The sequence below is a fragment of the Columba livia genome, chromosome 14 (genome assembly GCF_036013475.1).
Source record: "Columba livia isolate bColLiv1 breed racing homer chromosome 14, bColLiv1.pat.W.v2, whole genome shotgun sequence".
Classification (NCBI taxonomy): domain Eukaryota; kingdom Metazoa; phylum Chordata; class Aves; order Columbiformes; family Columbidae; genus Columba; species Columba livia.
Genome location: NC_088615.1, coordinates 18,662,079 through 18,684,636, shown reverse-complemented (window position 1 = coordinate 18,684,636; position 22,558 = coordinate 18,662,079). Strand labels below are relative to the sequence as shown.

General features: G+C 43.3%; 1 protein-coding gene across 28 annotated transcripts in view; it reads left to right on the top strand.

The window, feature by feature from the left end:
• The first annotated feature begins 56 nt into the window (after positions 1–56).
• Positions 57–22,558, top strand: part of LOC110359586 (uncharacterized) — a 46,867-nt gene continuing 24,365 nt past the window's right edge. For 16 of the 28 annotated variants that reach the window (XR_010466240.1, XR_010466231.1, XR_010466230.1 and 13 more), the window contains exons 1-8: positions 57–1,366; positions 4,446–4,692; positions 4,815–11,119; positions 11,513–11,637; positions 12,330–12,386; positions 12,912–13,030; positions 15,934–16,033; positions 20,130–20,252. Coding sequence is in view for 2 of the 28 variants with exons in the window: in XM_065030340.1 (XP_064886412.1) it covers positions 12,350–12,386; positions 12,912–13,030; positions 15,934–16,033; positions 20,130–20,134 (261 nt within the window). In the remaining 26 variants the exon portion in view is untranslated. Of the gene's footprint in view, positions 1,367–4,445; positions 4,693–4,814; positions 11,120–11,512; positions 11,638–12,329; positions 12,387–12,911; positions 13,031–15,922; positions 16,034–20,129; positions 20,253–22,558 lie in introns of those variants that run through there. The other 12 variants (XM_065030333.1, XM_065030340.1, XM_065030337.1 and 9 more) reach the window with 6 other exon arrangements.

Below are 22,558 nucleotides of genomic sequence, written 5' to 3'. Positions count from 1 at the left end.
CCGCTGCGGCTGGGAGGAGCAGCACGGGGGGAGGGGCGGGTTGTGCGGGCTCTGGGGTCTCCTCTGCCTCGGGGTCCCTTGTGGGCTCGGCGGGTGCCGGGGGGTTCCCCGAAGGCCCAGAGGTGTTCCCTGGGGATCCTGGGGTGGGTTAGAAGGGGGTGGTCAGTAGGTCAGAGAGGTTCTCCTGCCCCTCTGCTCTGCCCTGGGGAGACCACACCTGGAATATTGTGTCCAGTTGTGGCCCCTCAGTTCCAGCAGGACAGGGAACTGCTGGAGAGAGTCCAGCGCAGCCACCAAGATGCTGAAGGGAGTGGAGCATCTCCCGTGTGAGGAAAGGCTGAGGGAGCTGGGGCTCTGGAGCTGGACAAGAGGAGACTGAGGGGGGACTCATTCCTGGGGATCAATATGGAAAGGAGGAGTGTCAGGAGGGTGGAGCCAGGCTCTTCTGGTGACAACCAGTGACAGGACAAGGGGCAATGGGTGCAAACTGGAACACAGGAGGTTCCACTTAAACATGAGAAGAAACTTGTTCCCGGTGAGGGTGCCAGAGCCTGGCCCAGGCTGCCCAGGGGGTTGTGGAGTCTCCTTCTCTGAGACATTCCAACCCCCTGGACCCACCTGTGTGATCTGCTCTGTGACCCTGCGTGAGCAGGGCTGGGGATCTCCAGAGGTCCCTGCAGCACAACCGCGCTGTGAAAGGATGAGTGGGTGGGAGCAGCTGGTTGTGCTGCAGATTTGGGGTTTCTCTGAGGAGTCCCTGAGCCCAGAGATGAGCCCTGGGCTGAGGTCTTAATGTAGGTACCAAATTAGTATTGGGGAGCACTGAAGTATATCTGAGCCTGTGATTACCTGGTAAACATAATAAATGGTGTCTTTTCCTGACCCAGAATAGCCTGCAACAGGGGAACATTTGGTTGCACTGCAATTGGGTTAGACAAAAAACTGCATATTGCAAAGTACTTTTCTTATGGCAAAAAGGCAATTTCAGGTGTGTTCAGAAACTCAGTTAATCTTCCTGGAATTGGCGATGTGATTAATTATATTTGGGAAACGAGTATAAACGTGAAGCATTCGTGAATGGAAATGTGTGAAAACTGCATTGAGGGGTGGTTACGGTTTGCGTTGTGCAGGAACCTGCATCCACGTCTCGATGCTGTGACTGATGGTGCTCGTGGGGACCTTCCTCACCTTATACCTGCTGAACGTCTGTTTGTTTCCACGGTGTTGCAACAGGAGATGGCAGAGTTCCCAGCGAGAGCGTGGCGTGCCCGTGTGAGAAAGAGATATGCTTTATATTCTCCTTACCCTGTTGGTTTCCTTCAGAAGTACGAGTATTGCTGCCCCAAGCTCATTCCAGCTGAGCGCTGTACGTTTGTGTTTATTTCTTCATTCCACAGGCACAGAAATTCTTGGTCATTTTGGCAGTTTGTCTCTCTTTCCAGAATATGGGTTTCTGTTTGCTGGTAATTCCTGTTATAGTTCTTACAGTTCTTGTTCAGTATTATCCCTGTTTTCTGCTTGGCTGGCTGCAAGTTTAGCTCCAAGTGTGGCTTAACATGAGATACATAATCTCTCTTTCATCAGCCTAAACACTTGCTTTAAACTAACAAATTTCTTTTGGTTTTCCACAGCTTTTATTTTTTTGTAGTGTCACATGGGATACAAATCCTTCATCCTTTTCACCCCAGATTTGGCTTAGCACCTTCATTACAAAGTTGTTTGGTTGTCTGTTTTAGTGAGTGTGTCTGTAATTGTTTCATGTTAGCAGGCAGGTATTTCCTAAGCTACTAGAGTTTGTTTGGGGTTGAAAATTACATGCAAAGTAGAAATATTGGCATCTTCACTCTAAAATCTTGCCTTTTCTTGCTTATCAAGTTGATATGAGTAATTAATGCTCCAGAAACTTAAACTGCATTTGTTGGTTTTGGTTCATCCAAGCTCTTCCCAGCTAATCACTCTGTTTTTAATGCCATTGGTACTAGTTTTCTTTCGAGTCCCCAGCCATTTGGTCTTTTCTGCAGCCAGCAGGCCAACTGCAGAGCCAACCTGTTGTGATCCATATTGCGAGGAGGCCAGAGGAGCTTGAACAATGTCATTGTGCAGTTGCTGTGTGTCTTTGACTCTCCAGAGGGAAAACAGCCGAGTGAATTTGAAATGAGAGGGGAGTTCTGAGAGACGAAGGGAACTGTCCAGAGAAAGAGCAAAGCTGAGGTAGTGAAGATCGGAGATGCAGGCAGCATAGAGTAATGTGGCTGAAGGAGTAAATGTTGTAGAGAGAAGAGACTCGAGCTGTGCAGGCAGGAGGATGGCGCGTTCTGTGCGAGGGCTGCTCCTGGCCTCTGTCTTTCCGGCTCAGCTCCTTTGTGTCCTCGCAGCTTGTGGTCAGAGAGAGGAAAGGATGTTGAGAGGGAAGGGGTGAGGAACCAGGAGGAGTTGTTGCACGTGCGGAGTGTCTTGCTACAACTTTTCTGTCTGTTGGTATTTTGTTCCCTGAGGGAAGTGGCTGATGTCATCTCAGAGCCACTTTGAAATGTCACAGTAATCAGGAGAGGATTCTGATGGCTGAACAAGGATGAACATCATACACTGATTCAAGAAGGGGAAGAAGAAGGGTTGGGCAACTCTAAAACGCTCTATTTATCCTGGGTTTTTGGAAGGCGATGGCACAACTTGTCCTGGAAGCTTTGTTTTAAGGATGTGAAGGACAAGCAGGTAAAGAACCAGTGTGGGTCTGCCAGGGACAGTCGTGCCCACCCAGCCTGGTTGCCTTCGTGGTGGGCCTGGCTCAGAGAACAAAGGGAGAGCAGTGGCTTTGTTAAGCTTGACTTTAGCAAAGCCTTTGACGTGATCTCCCACAGGATCCTCTTAGCAAACTGGTGAGGTATGGGTTGAGTAAATGGGATGAAAAATGGCCTGGACCGTTGGCCCAGGTGATGGTGGGTGGTGGGCTGGCACACAAGAAGAGACTGAGAAAACTGGTTTTGTTATCGCACAGTCATTTTAGGAAAATAAATACTTTGCTCTTTAGGGAAATAAATGCTGTGCTCCTTAAGAAATGTAGTTATTTTAGTGGGAAAGGGAAATCAGACCGGTTGCAGAAAGCAAGTTAAAAACAAACATCAAAGTCCTAGGAGGTTATACACATTCTGGGGCCTTTAAAATTTTGTAAATGAAAAAATGAAAGTATTATTTAGTTCACTGGTTTGAACACTCACTCATGCCAGTGCCCCCCTAAGGTCTAGGCAAAATCAGCATATTTCCAAGTCTTTGATTGTTTCTTTGAGGCACAATTGTCACTGGAACTTTGTTCCCTGGGCGCTGGAGCTGTTTCCTCTTGTCTCGTATTTGTCTCCTGTAGGTGAGGTTTTCATCTGCAATTTTGTTTTTCTGCATCTTGAGTGACGTAACTTTGTGGAACATGTAAGCTTTGATAAACAACAGGTTTTTTTGTAAAGCCAAAGAAATTTCTGGCTAAAAACACCATGCGACTTTAACCAAGTATATTTGAAACAGTGTAGTTACAGATGATCTAGTTTCACAGCTCAGAGACAAAGAAAATGTGTTTGTTTTACTTTGTTAGATTTCTTATAATATGTTCATACAAAACCAAATGTGCGTACACACACTCTGTCAATAATGCCAACTGCAATTTATTAAGTTTTATAAATTTTTTCCACTATGTCGCTGTATTCCCAAACAGACATTGATCAATGCTGAAGATGGGAAGGCTGAATTTCAAAGTAAACAATCTCATCTTTCTCTTAATAAGTGTATAAGGGGCATTTTTGAGGAAGTCTTAATTAATCATGGGCCCAAAACCGCTCTTAATGTGGTTGTATTTTCCTAACAAGAAAATAAAGGGAAGGTGTTTGGACACAAGCGGTAGCTTGCGCGGCCGTTTCACTCTTCACTGACGGCTGCAAAGCCCCTCAGTCAGTCATTATAATCCAGAGCTGGAACTGGGAGCGCGTTTTGGGGATATATCTTGTTACTTGGCGATGAACTCAGAGGCCCTGGGAGAATCTCGTGGTGTTGACAGCCCCTGACAGTAAATGTCACATGGATTCGGAGGGAGCTCAGAGCCTTCTGGTGACTGCTATGAGAAGAGACGTGGTGACAGAAAACCTGATTGATGAGCCGTGCCACGAATAGAGGGAGCGCTGTGTGGTGATTGCCTATAATTGAATGGTCCATGGGAGTTATTTCTGGGTTTCCTGTGAGCACTGACATACGCTCCAGAAGTGTTTGCGCAGGGGAAACCTGCGGGTTTTAACCCAGGTACTCAGCGCCTCCCTGTTAACGCAGCGTTAATAGACTTTAAAACTTAACGGGCTGTTGTAGCTTCATGCCTAAGCATAATAATGAAGCAAAACGACAACTGGAGATGGTCAGTCATGCAATTACCTTTAGAAACGTTCTTTTGACAGCTTTTGCCTCCTCTTTAGTGCCTTCTCCTCGTGGCTCGGCTCTGTGATCTGACAACGCGGCGACGTTGATTATCAGGGTTCTTCCTGATCCTGACGATGTGCTCCTCTGACACAGGCTTGTCGCAGCCACGCTCAGCGCAGCGGTGACGCTCCTGGCATTAACGGGGAATGTGAGATGTTAGAGCCCACTCGCCCAGCACAGCATCTGCTCACACTGACCAATTAAATGGGCTTCTCTCTCATTAAAACCCTTATGTGGACTCTGGTATGTCACAGATCTTTAAAATCTCCATTATGAATTCCACTTTCTTCTGGGTATTTTTAGCTTATACTTGAAGAACTGATTATTGTCTCTTGCACTTAAACATATCCATTTCGGCTCCACAGACATCTCCTCTGGGCCATATTCTGGGACCTGAGCTGACTTGAACTGCTGAATCCGTAGGGAGAATTTCAACACAGCTCGAAGCGCTTGGACATTGGAGCTGTGTGAAAAGGAAGAGAAATTGAAGCCCTCCCCCCTTCCCTTTGGTAAGCCAGGAGCACATCCCTTACAGATTCACTTGGTTGTGCCAATTTAATGTGATTTCTTCTGAGGGCCAGGAACCACTCAAGGAAGGCTGACAGGTTTTATCAACAGAATGGAAACTGAAGTGATAAGGTGAGAGTTATTGACCTGATAACTAACAAACAGAAAACTTCAGTGTCCCTCAAGCTAAATATTGCACTCAGCAGGTACGTAAAAGATGGCAACAGCTGTGGTCTTGTCACTGACTGAGAGGGTGTTTTAGTGGAGAGGAGCAGGAGGTGAACTGTGAAAACAAACACATCAGTTTGCTACACACTATTTCCCTCTATTACTTTTAATGAGAGCTAAACTCCAAAATGCACAATGGGACAATAATATTTGAGATAGAAGGAACTCTTCGTACAGCTCCTAAATTCTAGACACCCGCTTGCAATTAAAATGATTGCTTGCATATTATTAATAGCTCACCAGTAGTCTGAGGCTGTTATCAGCTATGGGACCAGTTGGAATTTGCCGCTACACAACCGAATGGAAAGTAATGCTGTCGTTGAAGGAACTGAGTTAACAACCTGAACCCACAGCGCTCAAAGGAGTTTGAAACAGGAGAGAAATGGAAAAAGGTGAGAGGAGCTGTGTTAAAATGCAGCGCTGTAGAGGCTGGTGAGCAACATGGCTGGATTTCCATAGTCGGGTGGTAGCAAATGCTGCCTAAGTGGTTTTTTATTTATTTTAATTCTGAAATTGTAGCACGGGGAGGGCAGATGGGAAAGCAAGTGGAGACCCCTAATGAATTATGATTAGAAGTAATGGAAACAAAATGTTCTGCAAGTACAGCGGTCCTTTGTTCCTCCTTTTTCCCTTTATATTTTTGCCTGAAAACATACTGGGATTGTGCATGAAACCCAGCTGTCACAATGCTCACACATCCCTTGAAATTCTCATCTGACAGAGTACGAAGGCTTCAGCAGCTGAACAAAAAGGCAGGAGCCAGAGCTCTTGTCCGACATCCGTCCCCCCTTCCTGGCACCCGGCCTGCTCGGAGCAATCGGGAAAGGCAAATGGCAAGTGATCGCTTCCTATTCAACTTCTGCAAGCTTTGTTTTTCAGAGGGAAGCAGTTTTGCACTTCGTACCGTGTTTGTCATTCTGCCATGTGTCTTTTCTTTTACCTGTTACACTTTTAGTTTCTTCTTTATTTTTCTTTTTGGGTTTTGAGGTGAAGGTACCAGAGCTGCACTTGCTATTCCAGAAGCAGATATACCATGAATTCATACAGTGGCAAAATCATACTTTTCTCTCCTAAGAATTCTGAGCTTCTGCTTTTCTTTTTTTTTGACTGCTATTGAGCAATGAGGTGGCATATTCATAGAACTAGCTATTAAAACGTCAAGATGCATTTCCTAAATGACGCAAACCATTTCAGAGCCCATCACTCTGCGTGTAAAGCAAGCGCTGCTTTTTGTGGGGAGCCAGATTATAGCTGTCAGGGCTGAAACTTATCTTCTGCTTTATCGTGAGCCTGCTGAGTGTCATGAGATCTGAGACTTTTTGTAGTAAATATTATCCTAATTAATTTAATTTTTGTTGGAAGTCTTCGCTCTTCCACCTGCTTTCCAGATCACTTCCAAACACACTGAACACCATGGACCTTAATCCCCGTGGGACTCCACTGATGATCATCCTCCCTTGTGAAAATCCATCCTTTAGTCTTGTCTTTTTTTGCCAATATTAAACTATTATTTAACTCTTTGAGGTTCTTACCTGTAGTTTCTGGCTGTTAGGTTTATTTAAGAGCCTTTGATGAGACCTTCAGAGCTTGAGGTTTCTGCAAGCTTGGGGGGAGTTGGAAATACAGGGAAAATTTCTCAGCTGGATCTGTGTTATTTACATGCTTTTGACTCCTTCAAAGAAGTACAGCAGATTTAGGAGGCTCAGATTCCTTTTACAAGTCGTGTTTACTTTTCCTTAATGTGTTACTTTTATTCATGTATTCGCTAATTCTGGTCTTCACTAGAGCTTCAGCCAATATGCGCATTAGAATTAGTGATTTGTGGTTCCTTGAGTTGCCACTGGATTTAGTTTTTAAAAAACTGTTTTCTTATTAGTTACCCTCCAGTCCTTTGATAATCACAGCAATTTTCAGCAAAAGGTTACATGCTAAGGGTATTAGCTCAGCTGATTCATATTTAAAATTCTGTAAAAATCTTGTATGAATATCATCTGCGCGCAGTGAGACGTCGTTATGCATTTTGTCTGGTTTGTAATCTACACTTAACAACCTTAAATGAAGACAAGCCTTCCTATGAATGCCTTATAAACAAGGTGCTGGTTTCAGAGTTTCCCTGAGATTCTCCAGGTGAACAGAGATATTAAAAAACAAGAGTATGGGATATTTTGTGATGGCATCATCTTTTCTGAGTGCTTCTTTCATACCTGTACAGCTCAAGATGTGTTCAAGAAGGATTTATTACTTTTTTTTTTTTATTTCTTTAGCAAACTGCTTCTAAACTCTTTCTTCGGTCTGCGTTATTGTGCTTTTACATTTAGACTGCCAGAATTTATGTTCTTTTTAGTTTTCCTTTTTCAGACACAACTTCAGCTTTTTGCAGGATACCTTTTAACTTCCAACAGCCTCGCCGATCCTGCTGTTTTATGATGCCAGCTTTTTGTTTTTCCTCTCGAGTCTTTTTTGACAGGTTATATGCATTTGCTTTGAGCCTCCAATATAGGATCCTAAAATAGTCTACCTGCCATCTGAAAACATTTTACCTCTTTGGCTGCCACTTTGAGCATTTTTTTAAACAAATCTCGTCATTGTTGACTCCCCCGTCTCTGGAATCAAGCACAACTGCTGCATTTGCCAACGTTTCTTTATTTCAGAGTGTGCGATCATGAGTTAGATAAAAGTATTAAGTGTTTTGGCCTAGCCCAGTCTCTAGGAAGGCGAGACATACCAGCCATTAACTTCACTAATGTTAATGTCACTAATTTCATTAAGTGAGAAACAAGGAAGGAAGTGGTTTGCCAGGGCTAGAGATGGGAATTGCTGCCCCGGAACATCAGCTTCTCTATCCACCTTCCAAGAGATAAAATGACAGGTAATTGGGGGAAAAAAAAGGCAATTTGGGCTGATGTGTCACCACATCACTGAGGTTTGGTACTAAATAGCTGGAGTATTTTTGGGCAGAGCCATCTCCACTGGGCTAGTGCGAACCAGAGTGAGACAGCACTCATGCTGACCGCATGCAGTTCCCACGTTAGCGGACACAGGAATGAGCTGGTGCACCAAAACATCTGGAAGGACAGCAAATGCGAGTATTAGGGTTGGTGCAAAAAGAATTGTGGTTTTGGACCGTGAATTTGAAATCATTCTAACTAGGCTGAAATGCATCTTTATTAATCAAAGTAGGAACCATTACAATCAACACATCTTTGCCAATGGAAAATAAGTTTGTTTATTCCTGCAGCATAAAAATCTGTGCTTTGGGATTTGGTGGACTCTTGGAAAGCATTTTCTGTATCCTGTTGGTTGTAGAAGTGTTTTCCCTGAAAAAACTTGTTGAGATGCTTGAGGAAGTGGCAGTTGGTTGGTGAGAGTTTGGGTGAATACGGTGGATGAGGCAAAACTTCGTAGCCCAATTTGTTCAACTTTTGAAGTGCTGGTTGTGCGACGTGTGGTCGGGCGTTGTCGAGAAGAATTGGGCCCTTTCTGTTGACGGTTCTTCACTGTGACAGGACTAGAGAACGAGAGCTTAGATTAGTGCATGAGCTCGGTTTGCAGGTGACAAAATCTGGGGTAAGGTCTGACCACAAAAGGACTAAGACTGCAGATAAATCATAGAATCATTTCAGTTGGAAGAGACGCTCAGGTTTACTGAGTCCAACCACAACCCAATTCTTGCACTAAACCATGTCACTACAAACCTCCTCTAAACGCCTTTTAAATCCCTCCAGTGATGGTGACTCCAGCACTGCCCTGGGCAGCCTGTGCCAGTGCCTGACAACCCTTTCTGTGTGCAACTTGAGGCCATTTCCTCTTGTCCTATCACTTGCTACTTGGGAGAAGAGACCAACCCCCTCCATGCTCCAGCCTCCTTTCAAGTAGTTGTAGGCAGTCGTAGATGGCAGAGGCTGGTTTGCTCACCAATTCTTTTCAGGTCTCCCCAATTCCACAGCAATTCCTCGCAGTTAGCTGCTTACTAACAGCTCCAAAAAATGCTCTGAAACTGGTGAGGATAAGCAGTCTTTGCCAAGCAGGTGCTGCACTTGAGCGTACGACTAAAGCTTGCTTACCGGGGAAGAACGTTTACGCTGAGGTTGAAAGGCAGCACCACTCAGCTGCTGCAAAATACACTTAAATCCAGGGTGAAGCAAACGCCACCGGTTCGAGTGTAACTGCTGCCTGGCACCAACTGCTTAGCAACAGCGAGAGTGATACGGATACAGATGAATTGACTGTTTTCGGAGCAAGCTGGGTAGGAACAGAAGTAATTAGCTGCTAGCTGATGAAAAGGCATGCTTAATTATTAGTATAATTATAGATATAATAGACCAGGAATTATTCAGTAAAAGTAAGAAAGCCAATATGTTACAAAGAAGGTAATCAGAATGGAAGAGAAAATGACAGCAGTGTGAATTCTTGAGAAGAAACGTAAAAAATTAAGATGATAAATCTGGAATCTTTGGAGTTTCCACTCTGACATACCAACTCAGTTTAACAATGGCATAAGGCTATACAGAGCTAACAAGGTCTGTGACTTGCGTTATTTCTGGTTTTACGTGATGTTGATTTAACTGATTGCACGCCAGTGAAGTCAAGCTGTATTTTCATAAATCTCACAACCCGCACAACTTCACAAGGGTCTTTATTCTCCTTCCAGCAGTACCAGAGCACAACCATTTCATTGGGTGGATCCTGCAGGAAGCTGAGGTATAGCTGGCTCTGATCAGCATCGGTAATTGATAATAATTATTTGATAAGGCAGCACAGCTTTCCCTGGGCACCCTGAGTAAACAGTTGTGACTACAAAGCAGTTGTGTCAGTCAGCTGCCCTGCCTGCCTGCTGCATCTCAAGCTGTTTTCCGTGCGGAGGTGGCTGGAGATAACACGCTGAACTGCGCTAACAATGACATTAGGAATGTGTTGTTAATATAGGATGTAAAATCACTGAAATGGGTTATCTGGGGAAGATTTTAAATACAACTCTCCCAATGTCAGAATGAATGTAGGTAGCGCTGGCCCTGCTTTTGTGTCAGGGACTGGACTGGTTGCTAATGGCAGCAGCTGTGATCTGGTGTCTTCTGTAAGAATCTGGAGCTGAGAGTCCAGGATATATACAATTTTTTTCTAAACTTGTAGTAGTTTCTAAAATTATGGCAGTGGAACGGGAGACTGGCACCAGCAGCTCTAATCTCGATTCTTTGAGTCCGAGAGTAGTGGCGCCAAATGATTACAAACCCTTTTGCCCAATGCACTGGTTAGAAAGGGAAATCAAGATACAGAGGTTTTATTGAATTACTATTTGAGGACTAATTATTAAAATGGCTTTTGATTAATGAGCTGCGAGTCAAGCTGCTTTGGCAAATAGCATTTTGATAAGGTATTTGTAAGACAGATAGCCTTAAGATGGTAAGATTAACGTAAAATGCTGTAACCTTAATGTTGATGTTAATGCCGAAATGATGTAAATGTGCATGAGCAATTACTATATGAAGTCACTGGGGTACACGAGGACAAATTGAGTACTAACTCTAATCAGCATCAACTGAGCGCAGAATCATTGAAAAGTGAAGCTGGAAGAAATCTCAGCTGAGCACTTAGTCCATCTCCTCCCACAACAGAAACAGATCTGTTTACGACATTCTTGGCAGATGCAGAACTGTTATTTCTCTTCCATTTTGTAGCAGCGTTTTGTCTGCAGCAGGACTGTTACTGCACCGATCCTGACTCATTGCATCTGTCTGTGGTCTTCTCTTTTTTGAGCACCTCCTGTTCTCAGTCTCTTGCTTCAGGTCATGTTTTCCAGCCCTCTAACCACTATTGTTATTCTTGCTGCTCAGTCCGTCAGCCTTTCCTGAGGAGCAGCACCCAGGACTGGACATGCCTCTGAACTCAGGCGTTACTAATATGAGTACAGCGAAAGGACCTGCAAGATGTCTTGCAGGTAATTCTTCTGTTAATATATCTGTGTAGTGTTTTCTCTTTGCTCAGGGCAATAACCCTTGTGATCTATCAGAACCTTCAGATCATTTTTTTCCAGACCGCTTTCTGCCCAGCTGATGTCTATCCTGTATTTATGCACTTTACTCTTGCCTAAGTTAAAACACTATGCTTTTTACAATTGAGAGGGTTCCTGTCTTTATAGAGAACTTGTCCAAGTTGTCAAAAGTTTTTAATACTGCTATCCCCCATGTATTTGTAGCCACTCTTCACAGATTTAATCTTGGCAGATTTAATAAACACACAGCCCATTCCCTCATCCAGGCTATCAATAAAATATTGAATGGAACTTATGAACAGCTGAGTAACCATTCAATTTGTCCTTTAAATTTCACAGTGAGCCCTTGGAAACGACTCTCAGAGTGTGCATTCCAACCAGATTTCTGTCAGGACTTCAGCTAGGGCATCCTCGTGCTCACAAATGTCACATGGGACAATGTCAGGAGCCTCAGTGACATTGAGGTATGTGGTACCTGCTGCTTTGTCCCTGCCCGCAGAGTCTCATCCATCGGAGAGGGAAATTAGATTGACTCCGCTTGTTTTGTTCCTGAGGAATTCATGTTGACAAGTACTCATCTCCTTATTAGTTTCTATGCACTTAGAAATCGTTAAATCTTTTGGTATCCTAGTTAATTCTGTTTGACTTGTAGAAGATGATCACTAGTGGTTCCAGTTGTCTGAAAGTATAAGGACTTTGGGGACAGTTGTGAAGGCAACAGATACACACCTGTCACCAGGAGAAACCCTGCGACAAATATAAAATTCCTGTGATAAAGCACAGAGGCACAAAAGGTTCTCAAGAGAATGGTGGAAGGAACTTTTTCACAAAAACAAATTATTTTGTTTCAGTTTGAGCAATTATGATGCAAATAAGCTTAATTTAAATAAGAAATTTCAGGCTAGCTTGAGAGAATTCTGGATGATTTGAACCATGAGTCTGAACAGTCTTGTAGAAATATGGTCAGGGTCATGTAAAAGGAGGAGTTGGGAAACCTTAATCTTGGGCTGTACTGACGTCTTTGCCTGTAATAGATTGGTAGTGAGCACCTAAGAAAACAGAGATTAGCCTAAATTTCATGACCTTTTAACCTAGAAAGCCTGGATCTCCTCAGCAGAGTGTTTTGTGAACTCTAACGTATACTCACTGTTGACAGGGGCTTGTTCACAGGACAGAATGACCTTTGCACAGCTCAACAAGAAGCGCGTGTGCGGTGAGTTTTTGGATCTCCCGTTCAAGGCACCCACCAGACTGTACATTGGATTTTCCCAAAGCGAGGTGTTTTAATCCCTCATCTTGCAGCACATCTGCTGGAGCGTTTGATGCTGTGTGTATATTTATATGAACGCTCCAGTGTTTGAGTCAAGGAAGAAGGAATATGCGTTCCATTGGTAGGAATGGTTTGCTGTTTTTCAGAAACTTTGTGTTTGCCTGAATTCGATATTCTTAAGGGTAAAAAAGTACTACCCGACAAACTCTGTGTGTTAACAAGCCTTTGGGTCAGCACCATTGCCGCTGTGCATTTTGTTATTACATATAGAGTTCTCATCATGGTCGTGCCTTGACCTGTTTGGAAGGTGGAACTGCTGGCAGAGGAGGGAAATCAAAAGTGTCGTCAAACTCCCGAAATAGAGGCAGAAGTGTTCTGTGTTGGCTGCGGGAATTTTGAAGTGTGTCTGGGGGCTGTGTTAGGACTCTTTCTTCTTTCACCACTTTTTCAACATCTTCTCCAATATAGATCCCCTTCTGTTTCCTGGTCCTTTAAGCTTGGATTGCCTTGGTGATGAGGTGGAGACATACGTGAATATATTGAGGACAGGGTGCAAGGCGATGCAGCACAGATTTTGTAACACAGAGGTGAGTCGTTTCTTAACAGTGAGGACTTTTAAATAATAACTCTAGGTGACTTCTACTACAAGGCAGCTGTTAACACATTACTATGAATCGGTTTAAAAAAAAAAAAGATTAAAATTGCATAAGTAGATAAATTTTAGAGACACAGAAATAATAATGACATTAAAATTGGCTGGAAGAACTGAGCTACAGTAACAATGGAACATTTTAAAAATAAATGGGTAGCTAGGAAAGGGTGTAGGGAGACATGCTGCTCGGAGATCACAGAGGCATCTAAGCTTGACAGTTTCTGTGACTGCATGAAACAGAAACACAGCCAAGCCCCTGCTCTCTCCCAGCATATTATACTGCACAGCAATCAGGTTTAGTAACACATTGCTGAGAAAACGACTCCCACTATTTAGTATTCATTATAGATGGCATTTTTCACATTGCAGCGCAGCAGTGGATACAAGCCACACTGGAGGAAGAGTGGAGAACAACATTTCTCCAAGCTCTGATTTATTTCTTGTTAATATTCACAAACTGTACAAAACTATGGTAGCACCAATTTTAGGAAGGGAAAGTAACTCTCAAACAGCCACCATTTTCCAGTGTTCTTGCAGGAAGTCAACACAACAGGAGGCAAAACACAATTCTCGCAGTAGGACAGGCGTGTGGCTCCCCTGTGAGCCTGAAACATCTGGTAGATTTGTCTGCGAGTCGTTGTGGATCTGCAGGCCTGCCTGGGTTCTGCCAGCTGCCTCATTTCTATTCCATTTACGTTGCATTTTGTAAATCTAGTCTGCGCCAGGATGGACCCTGTCCCCACAGACAGGGTGCTGCTGTGCTGAGACACCCCTGTCCGTGAGCAGAGAGCTGCCTGGACAGAGCAGTATCCTGAGTACCCTGAGTGTGACCAGCCACGGTCACATCCAAGTGCGGGATGACACCAGGCAGTGACAAAGCAACCAGAGACCTGTCCTGCCTTGCAGAGAACGGTGCACAGCCCACGCTGCACCCTGTGGGGACTGGCCCCTCTTTTTTTGGAGCGAGATCCTTTCTTCCAGGAGAGCTGGGTGCCAGCCACCTAGAAAAGCAACTCAGCTTTTCCATCACCCATGAATCAGTAATTCCTGGAAGCCCCAAGGGTACTGAGCACTGCAGCATAGGTGTGAGCCATGTACTTGGTGCCAGCGAGACCAGACCTCTAATCCTGGGGTCAGTTTTGGGCCCCTCATGCCCTTAAGGTGCTGGAGCGAGTTGAGAGATGGGAATGGAGCTGGTGAGGGGCTGGAGCACAAGTGTGATGGGAGCGGCTGAGGGACCTGGGGTGTTCAGCCGGAGAACAGGAGCTGAGGGGAGACCTTCTGATCTCTGAACTGCCTGAAAGGAGCTTGGAGCCAGGGGGGTCGGGCTCTGCTCCCCAGGAACAAGCGCCAGGAGCAGAGGAAACGGCCTCAAGTTGCGCCAGGGGAGGTTGAGGTTGGATGTGGGAACAATTTCTTCCCCAAAGGGCTGTGGGGCATTGGAACAGGCTGCCCAGGGCAGTGCTGGAGTCACCATCCCTGGAGGGCTGGACAGACGGACTTGAGGTTCTCAGGACATGGGGCAGTGCCAAGGGTGGGTTAACGGTTGGACTCGATATTAAGGGTCTCTTCCAACCAAAATGATTCTATGATTCTATTCTATGGTGTAGGGAAATGCACATTTACTTTCACCCCAAGCTCCCCGCGGCCCCCCTGGCAGAAAAACAGCCACGTGTGACAGCTCTGCTGCACACCCACCGCCTGCGTGAGCACAGAGAGCCTGTAATAACGGAGGATCTTTCCGGCTCCCGTCTCTGAACGAGTTACTTTGCCTCGTTCTGCTGACACTGGTGGATTGCTGCTTTTGAACAAAAATCCTCCTTTGGGATTTGCTCCTCCACATTCCCTGCCTGTTTTTTACCTGCTCTGACACAGCCTCCTCGCAGGCCCTCGGTGACGGGTTCCTCTGCCCTCCTCGCCCACCATCCCTGTCCCTGCTCCCTGCAGCACCGTGGCAGAGTCCTCCCCATCCTTCCCCTTCCAGACGGAGGTATTAGATATTCTCTTTCCTCCAAATCCTCCCGTCTTTGAAAACATCTTGGTAGATACCTATTTTTTTCAATTATTTTTCGGAGGGATTCGTGACAGAGCGTCTTAGGAGTATTTGATTTTCCCCCACAACTACCTCACAGTAATAACCAACTTAAAAATGGGACCTATTCAAAAGTGCAGGAGCTTCTTAAAAGGAAATTAAAAGCAGCTGCTATAAGGATGCAGAAGATGAGAAACTAGATAAAAACACCCTATCTGAAGCTCAGAGCAATATATCACTAAGTGAAATAATTCTACAAGGGACCAAAAAGGCAATAATCTAACAGCAGAATGGAAGAGAGTATTCAAAATGTGGGATTTCTGGGCAAATAAAGAAACTATTGAAAAAAAAAAAAAAGCATTACCTGTGAAGCTAAATCTGTAGGGCAAGGGAATATTTTAAGGTGCAAATTCACTAAAGCAATAATAAAAATAATAGTAAAAATATTTTCAAAGTTGCCCAAGTCAGGTACTTTTCCAGAGGTTTAATTGACAGATGACCAGACTCTCAAAGCGCTGCTGTAGGAGAGGAAAAGTGCTGCTGAAAATAAACCCAAGCTTGTTTTGGTGCTTGCTATGGTTGAGGCAGGTTATTCTCCCATGAGAGCCAAACTTATGGGGACAAGTGTAAGGAACTGTCTGAAATTAAATGACATTAAAATGCATTCTAGGACTAATTGGTAAGATGAAGAGTCAGAAATTGCCAAGACCATATGGTAATCACTCAAGAGCTCTGGAGGAAAACAAATATGCAATTATGGAGCTACTATAGTGTGTAACCCGTCACTTAAATCAGTTTCCCTGCAGGAGGGATGGAAGATGGTAAATGCGACAACAATCCCTGAGAAGGTCCCCAGGAGCGAAGCGGAGAACTGTGGACTGTCACACTGGAGTCTGTGCGGAGCCAGTGAGTAGAAATTAGAAGAATAAAATGATGAAATGGATAAAACCCAACATATCGGGGAAAGCTTTTTTTTCCTCTAGTGAGAAACCATATTTCAAAAATTTGCTGGAGCTCTTGAAAGGGTCCTGAAGATGCAACTAAGATGAGTTAGGCATAACAATGCAATAAATGCTCTGGTGGGTCAGAGCAGCGTCCATCTGCCTGTGATCGTGATTTTCTAAGTCTCACTCATATCCCCCTCGTCACTTTCTTTCCAAAGTGAGAAGCCCCTTTAGTGACTCTTCCACAGCAACGACTAGAAAGCAATTTAACCTGGTTGATGGTTCTTTACAAAACTTGTAATTAAGCTGTAAAATCCCTTGCCATAGGATATAATGGATGCTCAAAGTTTACTTGTGCTCTGGGGGTAGCAGGAAAAGTTAATGGAGAGAAGTTAAAGCGTAACCTGTTAAATAGTAAAACCAAGGATTGTGGCTCAAAAAGTCCCAAGACACGTATTGTTGGAAAACAGAATAATATTCTGAGAAAGCACCGCTGCATGCCTGGGATGCTTTTAAACTCCTTCCCCAGGCATCTGTATTGAAAAACAGATGCTGCAGAAGAGGAACCTTCGATCTGACCCAGAGCAGCTTTTCTTGTGCTTTGTTATGTTCTGTCAAAAGAAAATGAAACATAGATATGAATGTAAACACTTCTGATGGTAACGGTGAACACTGAACAGTGAACGCTGAACTCATCTCCCCGCTATACAAGCAAACAATGCATTTTTATTTGAATGCTAATGAAGATCTCACCACGGTGCTGCTAGGTCTCGTCTAGCAATATAAAGAGAAGAGCTACATGGTGGAAATAAAGAAAGGATCTCTATAAAGGGATGAAAATGTATTGCAAATATTGATGTCATTAACCACTCGGAGGTCAAAAATACCCTTGAAGATACTGATGTGATTTGAATTAGGTGAACAAGTATTAAGACGAACGATTTCTTACAATTAGTGCATCTGTTACGATGTGAAAAGGAGAAATTGGTATTTCTTGTATCCCTTTAACTCCAAGTCATCCACAGTTTGTAGTCACAAAGCAGATCTTTCTACAGCTGTCTAATCTATTCTAGATCTCTTTTGGTTTTTGGATCAGAGCTGAAGTGAGCTTATTTTACAAATTTGTGCTGCAGTCTACTAAAGGCGCCGTTCCTTGCCAGGAGAATGTTACATACAGTTCTGAGAAAAATGAACAGAGTCAGCTCGTTTGAGAGTAACTGATGCTTACTCACAGCACTGATAAGCCTGACATTTGCTGAGAAGCGCCGCAATTCTCAGTCCAGTGAAAAATCCCAAGAGGATGTTGTTTTTCAGTGATGCTTCACATTCTATTGACTCAGGATAAGCTGGAGTCTTTGGAAGTATTTTATTCAAAAAAATAATGTGGAGCCCAACTCCTCCGCTCGAATTACATACAGATGTACTAACCTTCCTCGGCACATTTGTTAATGATCGTGGTGTGTTTAATGATGCTCTACAAGCCGTCAGTGCCTCCTGTGTCATTTTTCATGCCTGTAGTGTATTAAAAGCACTTATGCAAGAGTTCTCGGTGCCTTGATTGCAATTACAAAAATTGTACTTGGAATAACGCCACCTCACACCTCCCTCCACAGAAAAGCCGGAGCTCATAGTGAAATATCGGTTTGTGATACCAGGCAGCGTTGCGGCCGTTGGCGGCGTCTGTGCGTCGTGGTCTGCGCTTCGGCTTCCTGTAGCATCCGCGGCACCCAGCCATGCCGGATTCTTCTGGAACGGGCCTCAAAAAGGCTGTCAGGAGGCTTTGGAATGTTCAAGTAGATTATGTCAAGCGGTTCCCTTTTGATCATTATTATAAAGATAGGTTCAAATAATTCTCAAATATTAGTGATGCAAAGTTTTCATTACAGACACTGAGATAATTAGCTCCTACCGTACCGTGCTCCTTATCTAGGAATTCCATTATTCTGCTTCTAATTATCATTTTGACCAACTTTCAGCGTACAAAGCTTTTCTCTGGCACTTTAAAATAGACAAGTAATCCAAGTAGTGGCTAAGAATTTTCTGACAAAATTGTTTTTCAGGGGAAAAAAAAATCTTATTTATCAAAACTTGAACTTTTCACAGGAACATATGTTCCAGATGTCAAGAGTCGCAAAATCCATCACTTCAGGTGGTAGTTTGTTCCCAAATTTAATCATCACTGCTGTTAAAAAATGTGTGTTTCATTTCTGGTTTGAATCACTTTCATTTTTCAGCTCGTAGTCTTTCTTCTGTCTCTGCTAGATTAAAAAGTGCCGGTTGATATTTCCCCCTTGTGAAAGTATTTATCGAATCGCCCCACAATTGAGCTGTTTAAGTTTGTCAGTTACATGTTCTTCTCTCCTCATATAGTTTTTATGGCTCTTTTCTGCCCCCAGTCTAATCTTTCAACAGCTTTAAATGTGAACATCAGAATTAGATGTACTAGCGGTTTCCGTGCTGTGCAACCCAGAGGTTGAACGGATTCCTGATTTCTAATCACTTTGCCCATTTTATCACACTTTTACCTTGAGCGTGTGTGGGGAGCTCCTGGCCCATTAAGACCTCCCGAGTCACAACCGTTGCACTCCAAAATAGAGCTTTCTGTTCCGTAAGTGCAGCCCACATTTGCTGTTGGTTCATTGAACTGCCTCTTCTTGAACTTACTCCTCTTGTACCTCGAATAATATTAAGTAGAGAGCAGCCTCTCCTCTTGGATGTTCAGGATCGAATAGTTCTGAACAGCAGTCATACTATGTTTCTGTAAATTGGTTCTCTAACCTTTTTTTTCCTTTGTGCCATTCTCTCGATTTATTTATGAATAATAGAGGTCCCCGTGTTTAGTATTTCACCTCTCAACATTAAGCGCTTAATTGTCTTTCTGTGGTGATAGATGGGATAACTCTACTCATATTTACGTTCCTACTGTCAGGCAGTTTCAGTGTATAGTCTTTTCCAGTAAGAATTTTAGTCTGACTACATTGCTTAAAACTTTTTCTTTGACATAACAAAGATTCTTTCTCTTTTAGGACTTACGCTCTCTTTTCTGTAGTTTTTAGCCGCATACTATGGTATAGCATTGGTTTTGTCACTGGGATTTACTATTTTTTGCTGTGTCAAGATTTGATTGTATTACCTGTGGTTTACTTCATTTAGCTTTCTTTTTTTTTTTTAATTAAAAACCATTTTTATATACATGCATTTATAGTTCTTAATTTGGGGGCACCTTTCTTTCACTTCTTAGTCTAATGTCATTTTCATATAATAAAATTTCCCCTATGAGCTGTTCCTATCCCCGTACTAAGCTTTTTCTCTGAACTAGCTGGATACACGGAGTATTTTTGTTTTACCAACCCCGAGCGATCTGTTTGCCGTAGCACATGACAGATTTCCCCCAGCTCCCTCTTAATTAAACACATCGTATATGTTTTCCTTGTGAAAAGTCTGATTTCATGTTTGACTTTTGACGGAGACCATCACCTCCGGATAGCGTCGTCTTCCCCTCTGCCTAATTGGAGTTGTGTATATAACTGGAAGGATTTCAGACAAACTGTCAACGGTACCCTGGGGCTAAATCTTCAAGCCAGCAGCCTGACTTTGCCTTCCAGGATCCTTCGCTTGTGTTTCCCTTTAAAATCCGTGACATGCAGCAGGACCTCGTGCTCCTCCCCAGCACTTTCCAGCGCCCACCTCGGTGTCTCAGAAAAGACCCCTTCATATTCTGCCTACGAGTCGGTAAATCTCTGTCATCACACTCTGCCGGTGTGCTCCTGGTATTTAAATTCCCATCAGCACAGCAGAATAAAAGTTCTCAACTGAAAATGTATTTTCAGATACAGCCTTCCTGGAGTTGTCAGCTTGCTTTTCCTCAGCTGGAAGACAGACTCCTGCTATGTTAATGCTACGCTGTGCTCTGCTATGCTAAACTATCTGTTGTGAGAGAAGGCTGAGCTTCCTCAAAGGCGAGAGGAGAGCAAGAAACCTGAGCCCAGCCTAGTCCCTCATACCCTTTTACACTGTTGTTTTTTTTCCTTATATTTGTTTTCTCTTTGTTTCTCCAGATTAGAAGCTCTGGCCCCGAACTGCTCTGGGTATGTGCTGTGAGAGCCATGTGGGCAATGAAGAGAGTAGCTGAAGCAATTACTGAAGCATTAGCGACTACCCTGGAAGCTCTGGGAAGGCAGGTGAGATCACTGAGCACTCGAGAAAGGCAAACGCAGTTTACTGTTTTGAAAGAAGAGAAATCAGGGAATTAGAGTTGAGTCTTCCTAGAAATAAGGCTGAAAAAATATTACATGAGCAATTTACAGCAAATGGAAGATAAAAAGAAAAACAAGCAAACAACAACAAAACAAAAAAGATTTACCAAGAATAAATCACGCGATCTTACTCTAATTTCCATCTTCGAGAAAATAATGTCTAGTAGAGGAGGCAGCAGATGGGACATATTTTGCTTTAGGAAAGCTTTTGAAACTGTTCCACATGATTCTCTCAGAAGCAGACTAAAGAAATATGGTCTATATCAGTGTGCCCAGTGTTTCTGGCTGGGTGAGGCACTTACCTTGTTTCTGTATAAGGGAGCGACCATATGTTGCAGCCCTTCCTCTAATGCAGAACTGTACTGTGCAAGTGTAGAAAAGCCAGTACTTCCCGGGGCAAAGAGATTTATTGCAGATATGCAGACAGACCCATGCTCTGCCACGATCAGAGGCATTAAACGGGCTCCCAGCAAAGACGGCCTGTGGTGCACTCAAAATAGTCCGTCCAGTGGACAGCGAGGAAGACCATGGCCAAGTTCATTGTCCTGGCAGGCCACGTGCAGGTCATAGCTGGAGGTTTATCATTTAGAAGGCACGTGATATTATCGTAAGGTCATAAAACCTCTCAGACTGGGAGGTTATTTTGACCAGAGCCCTGCTGGCACATGTCCTGTGCCTCAGTTCTATTCATTTTTTTAATTAAAGACCTATATGACTGAACAAAGAACTCAGAAAATTTGTGGATAAACCAAGATGCACTTTGAAGGTCAAGATCAGATTTCTGATGATCTTGAGAAACTAGAGAAAGTGACCCAGAAATCAACAGTATGAGGCAAAAAGAAACAAGTGCTGTGTGCTGCATGTACAAAAGAGGAAACAAATACTAAAATATAAAAAAGGTATAACTGACTGCCCGAAGTACGCCAGGAAAAGATATGGGAATTAGAGATAATTAAAAATTAAACATGAGTGAACAATCACAAAAGTCTCATACTGGGAGGTGTTAATGAAATGTACTATTGAAACATGGGAGGAAGTCTCGTTTTCTGCAGTGCTGTTGAGACCTTTGCTGGACTTTTGTGTCCACATTTAAGTGCTGGAGGGAGCCGGCGATGTGAATGATGTGAGTACCCATGGCAGAGGAATGAGTAGGAAAGAAGTTTTGAAAGTGGAATCACAGTGTTATAAATTGTCGTGGTACCAGACAAGCCGATTCTCAGCTGTTGGTGAGATAGTTTTTACAGGAGAGATAAGCTATATAAATCAATGTGAAACTGGATTGCAAGGTTTTAACATTGAAAAGCAATGAGGTATTTTTATAGTTGACAGTCATGGAAACTCACCAAATAAGCAACAGCACACGGTTCAAGATCGCAACTGCTCTTCAAGAGAAATAAGAAGATTCTTGTAATTTAGAAAAATGGGAGGAACTGAAATCAATAACATTGAGGAAGGAAATAGCAAAGAATGGTCTCAGCAATTAAAGTCCCAGCTAAGCAGGCCCCATGAAAAATGGACAACTAGATCAATAAAAAAAATGTAGAAATATATCTATACAAATGCTGCAACTCTGAAGCCTACAAGAGGTGAACTAGAACGTCGGATTTTTAAGGAAGCTATTGACATAATAAATGCCTCAGAAACTTGGCAGAAGGGTGGGAAACTGTAATAATAGGGAACAAATTATAGAGGATGGCTGGAAAGCAGAACATTAGTGGTGAAGCAGAAGAGAGTATGAGGGATTGTCCCTAAATGAAGTTTCAGCAGAGGACATTTTGGAACAAATCAATAAAATGAACAGTGAGAAAGCACCAAGATAAGATGATACTCAATCAAGAGTTCTGAAAGACCTCAAACACTAGATTAAGAGAAAGCTAAATGTAGCATGAAAAGTGTCATTTAAGTTGACCACACTGCAAGAAGGATGGAAAGTGGCAAATGTGTCTTCAGCCTTGAGAAAAAGGACTCCAGGACAAATGTGGAAAACTACAGATCAGTAAATCTCACTTCTAAACTGAGTAAGAGGGTAAAAAAACTACAATAATAAGGAAGAGGAGCAACAGACAATTTCATAAATGTGATTTATTTGGAAAAAGTCATTGCAGTTCTTGCAGAAGGAGACTGTGTCTCGTAAATCTATTTGAACTCTTTGAAGATGTCAACAAGCTTGTAGGTAAGGCTGATCTAGTTGATAAAGTGTGTACGGACTTCCAAACAAATGTCAATAAGTC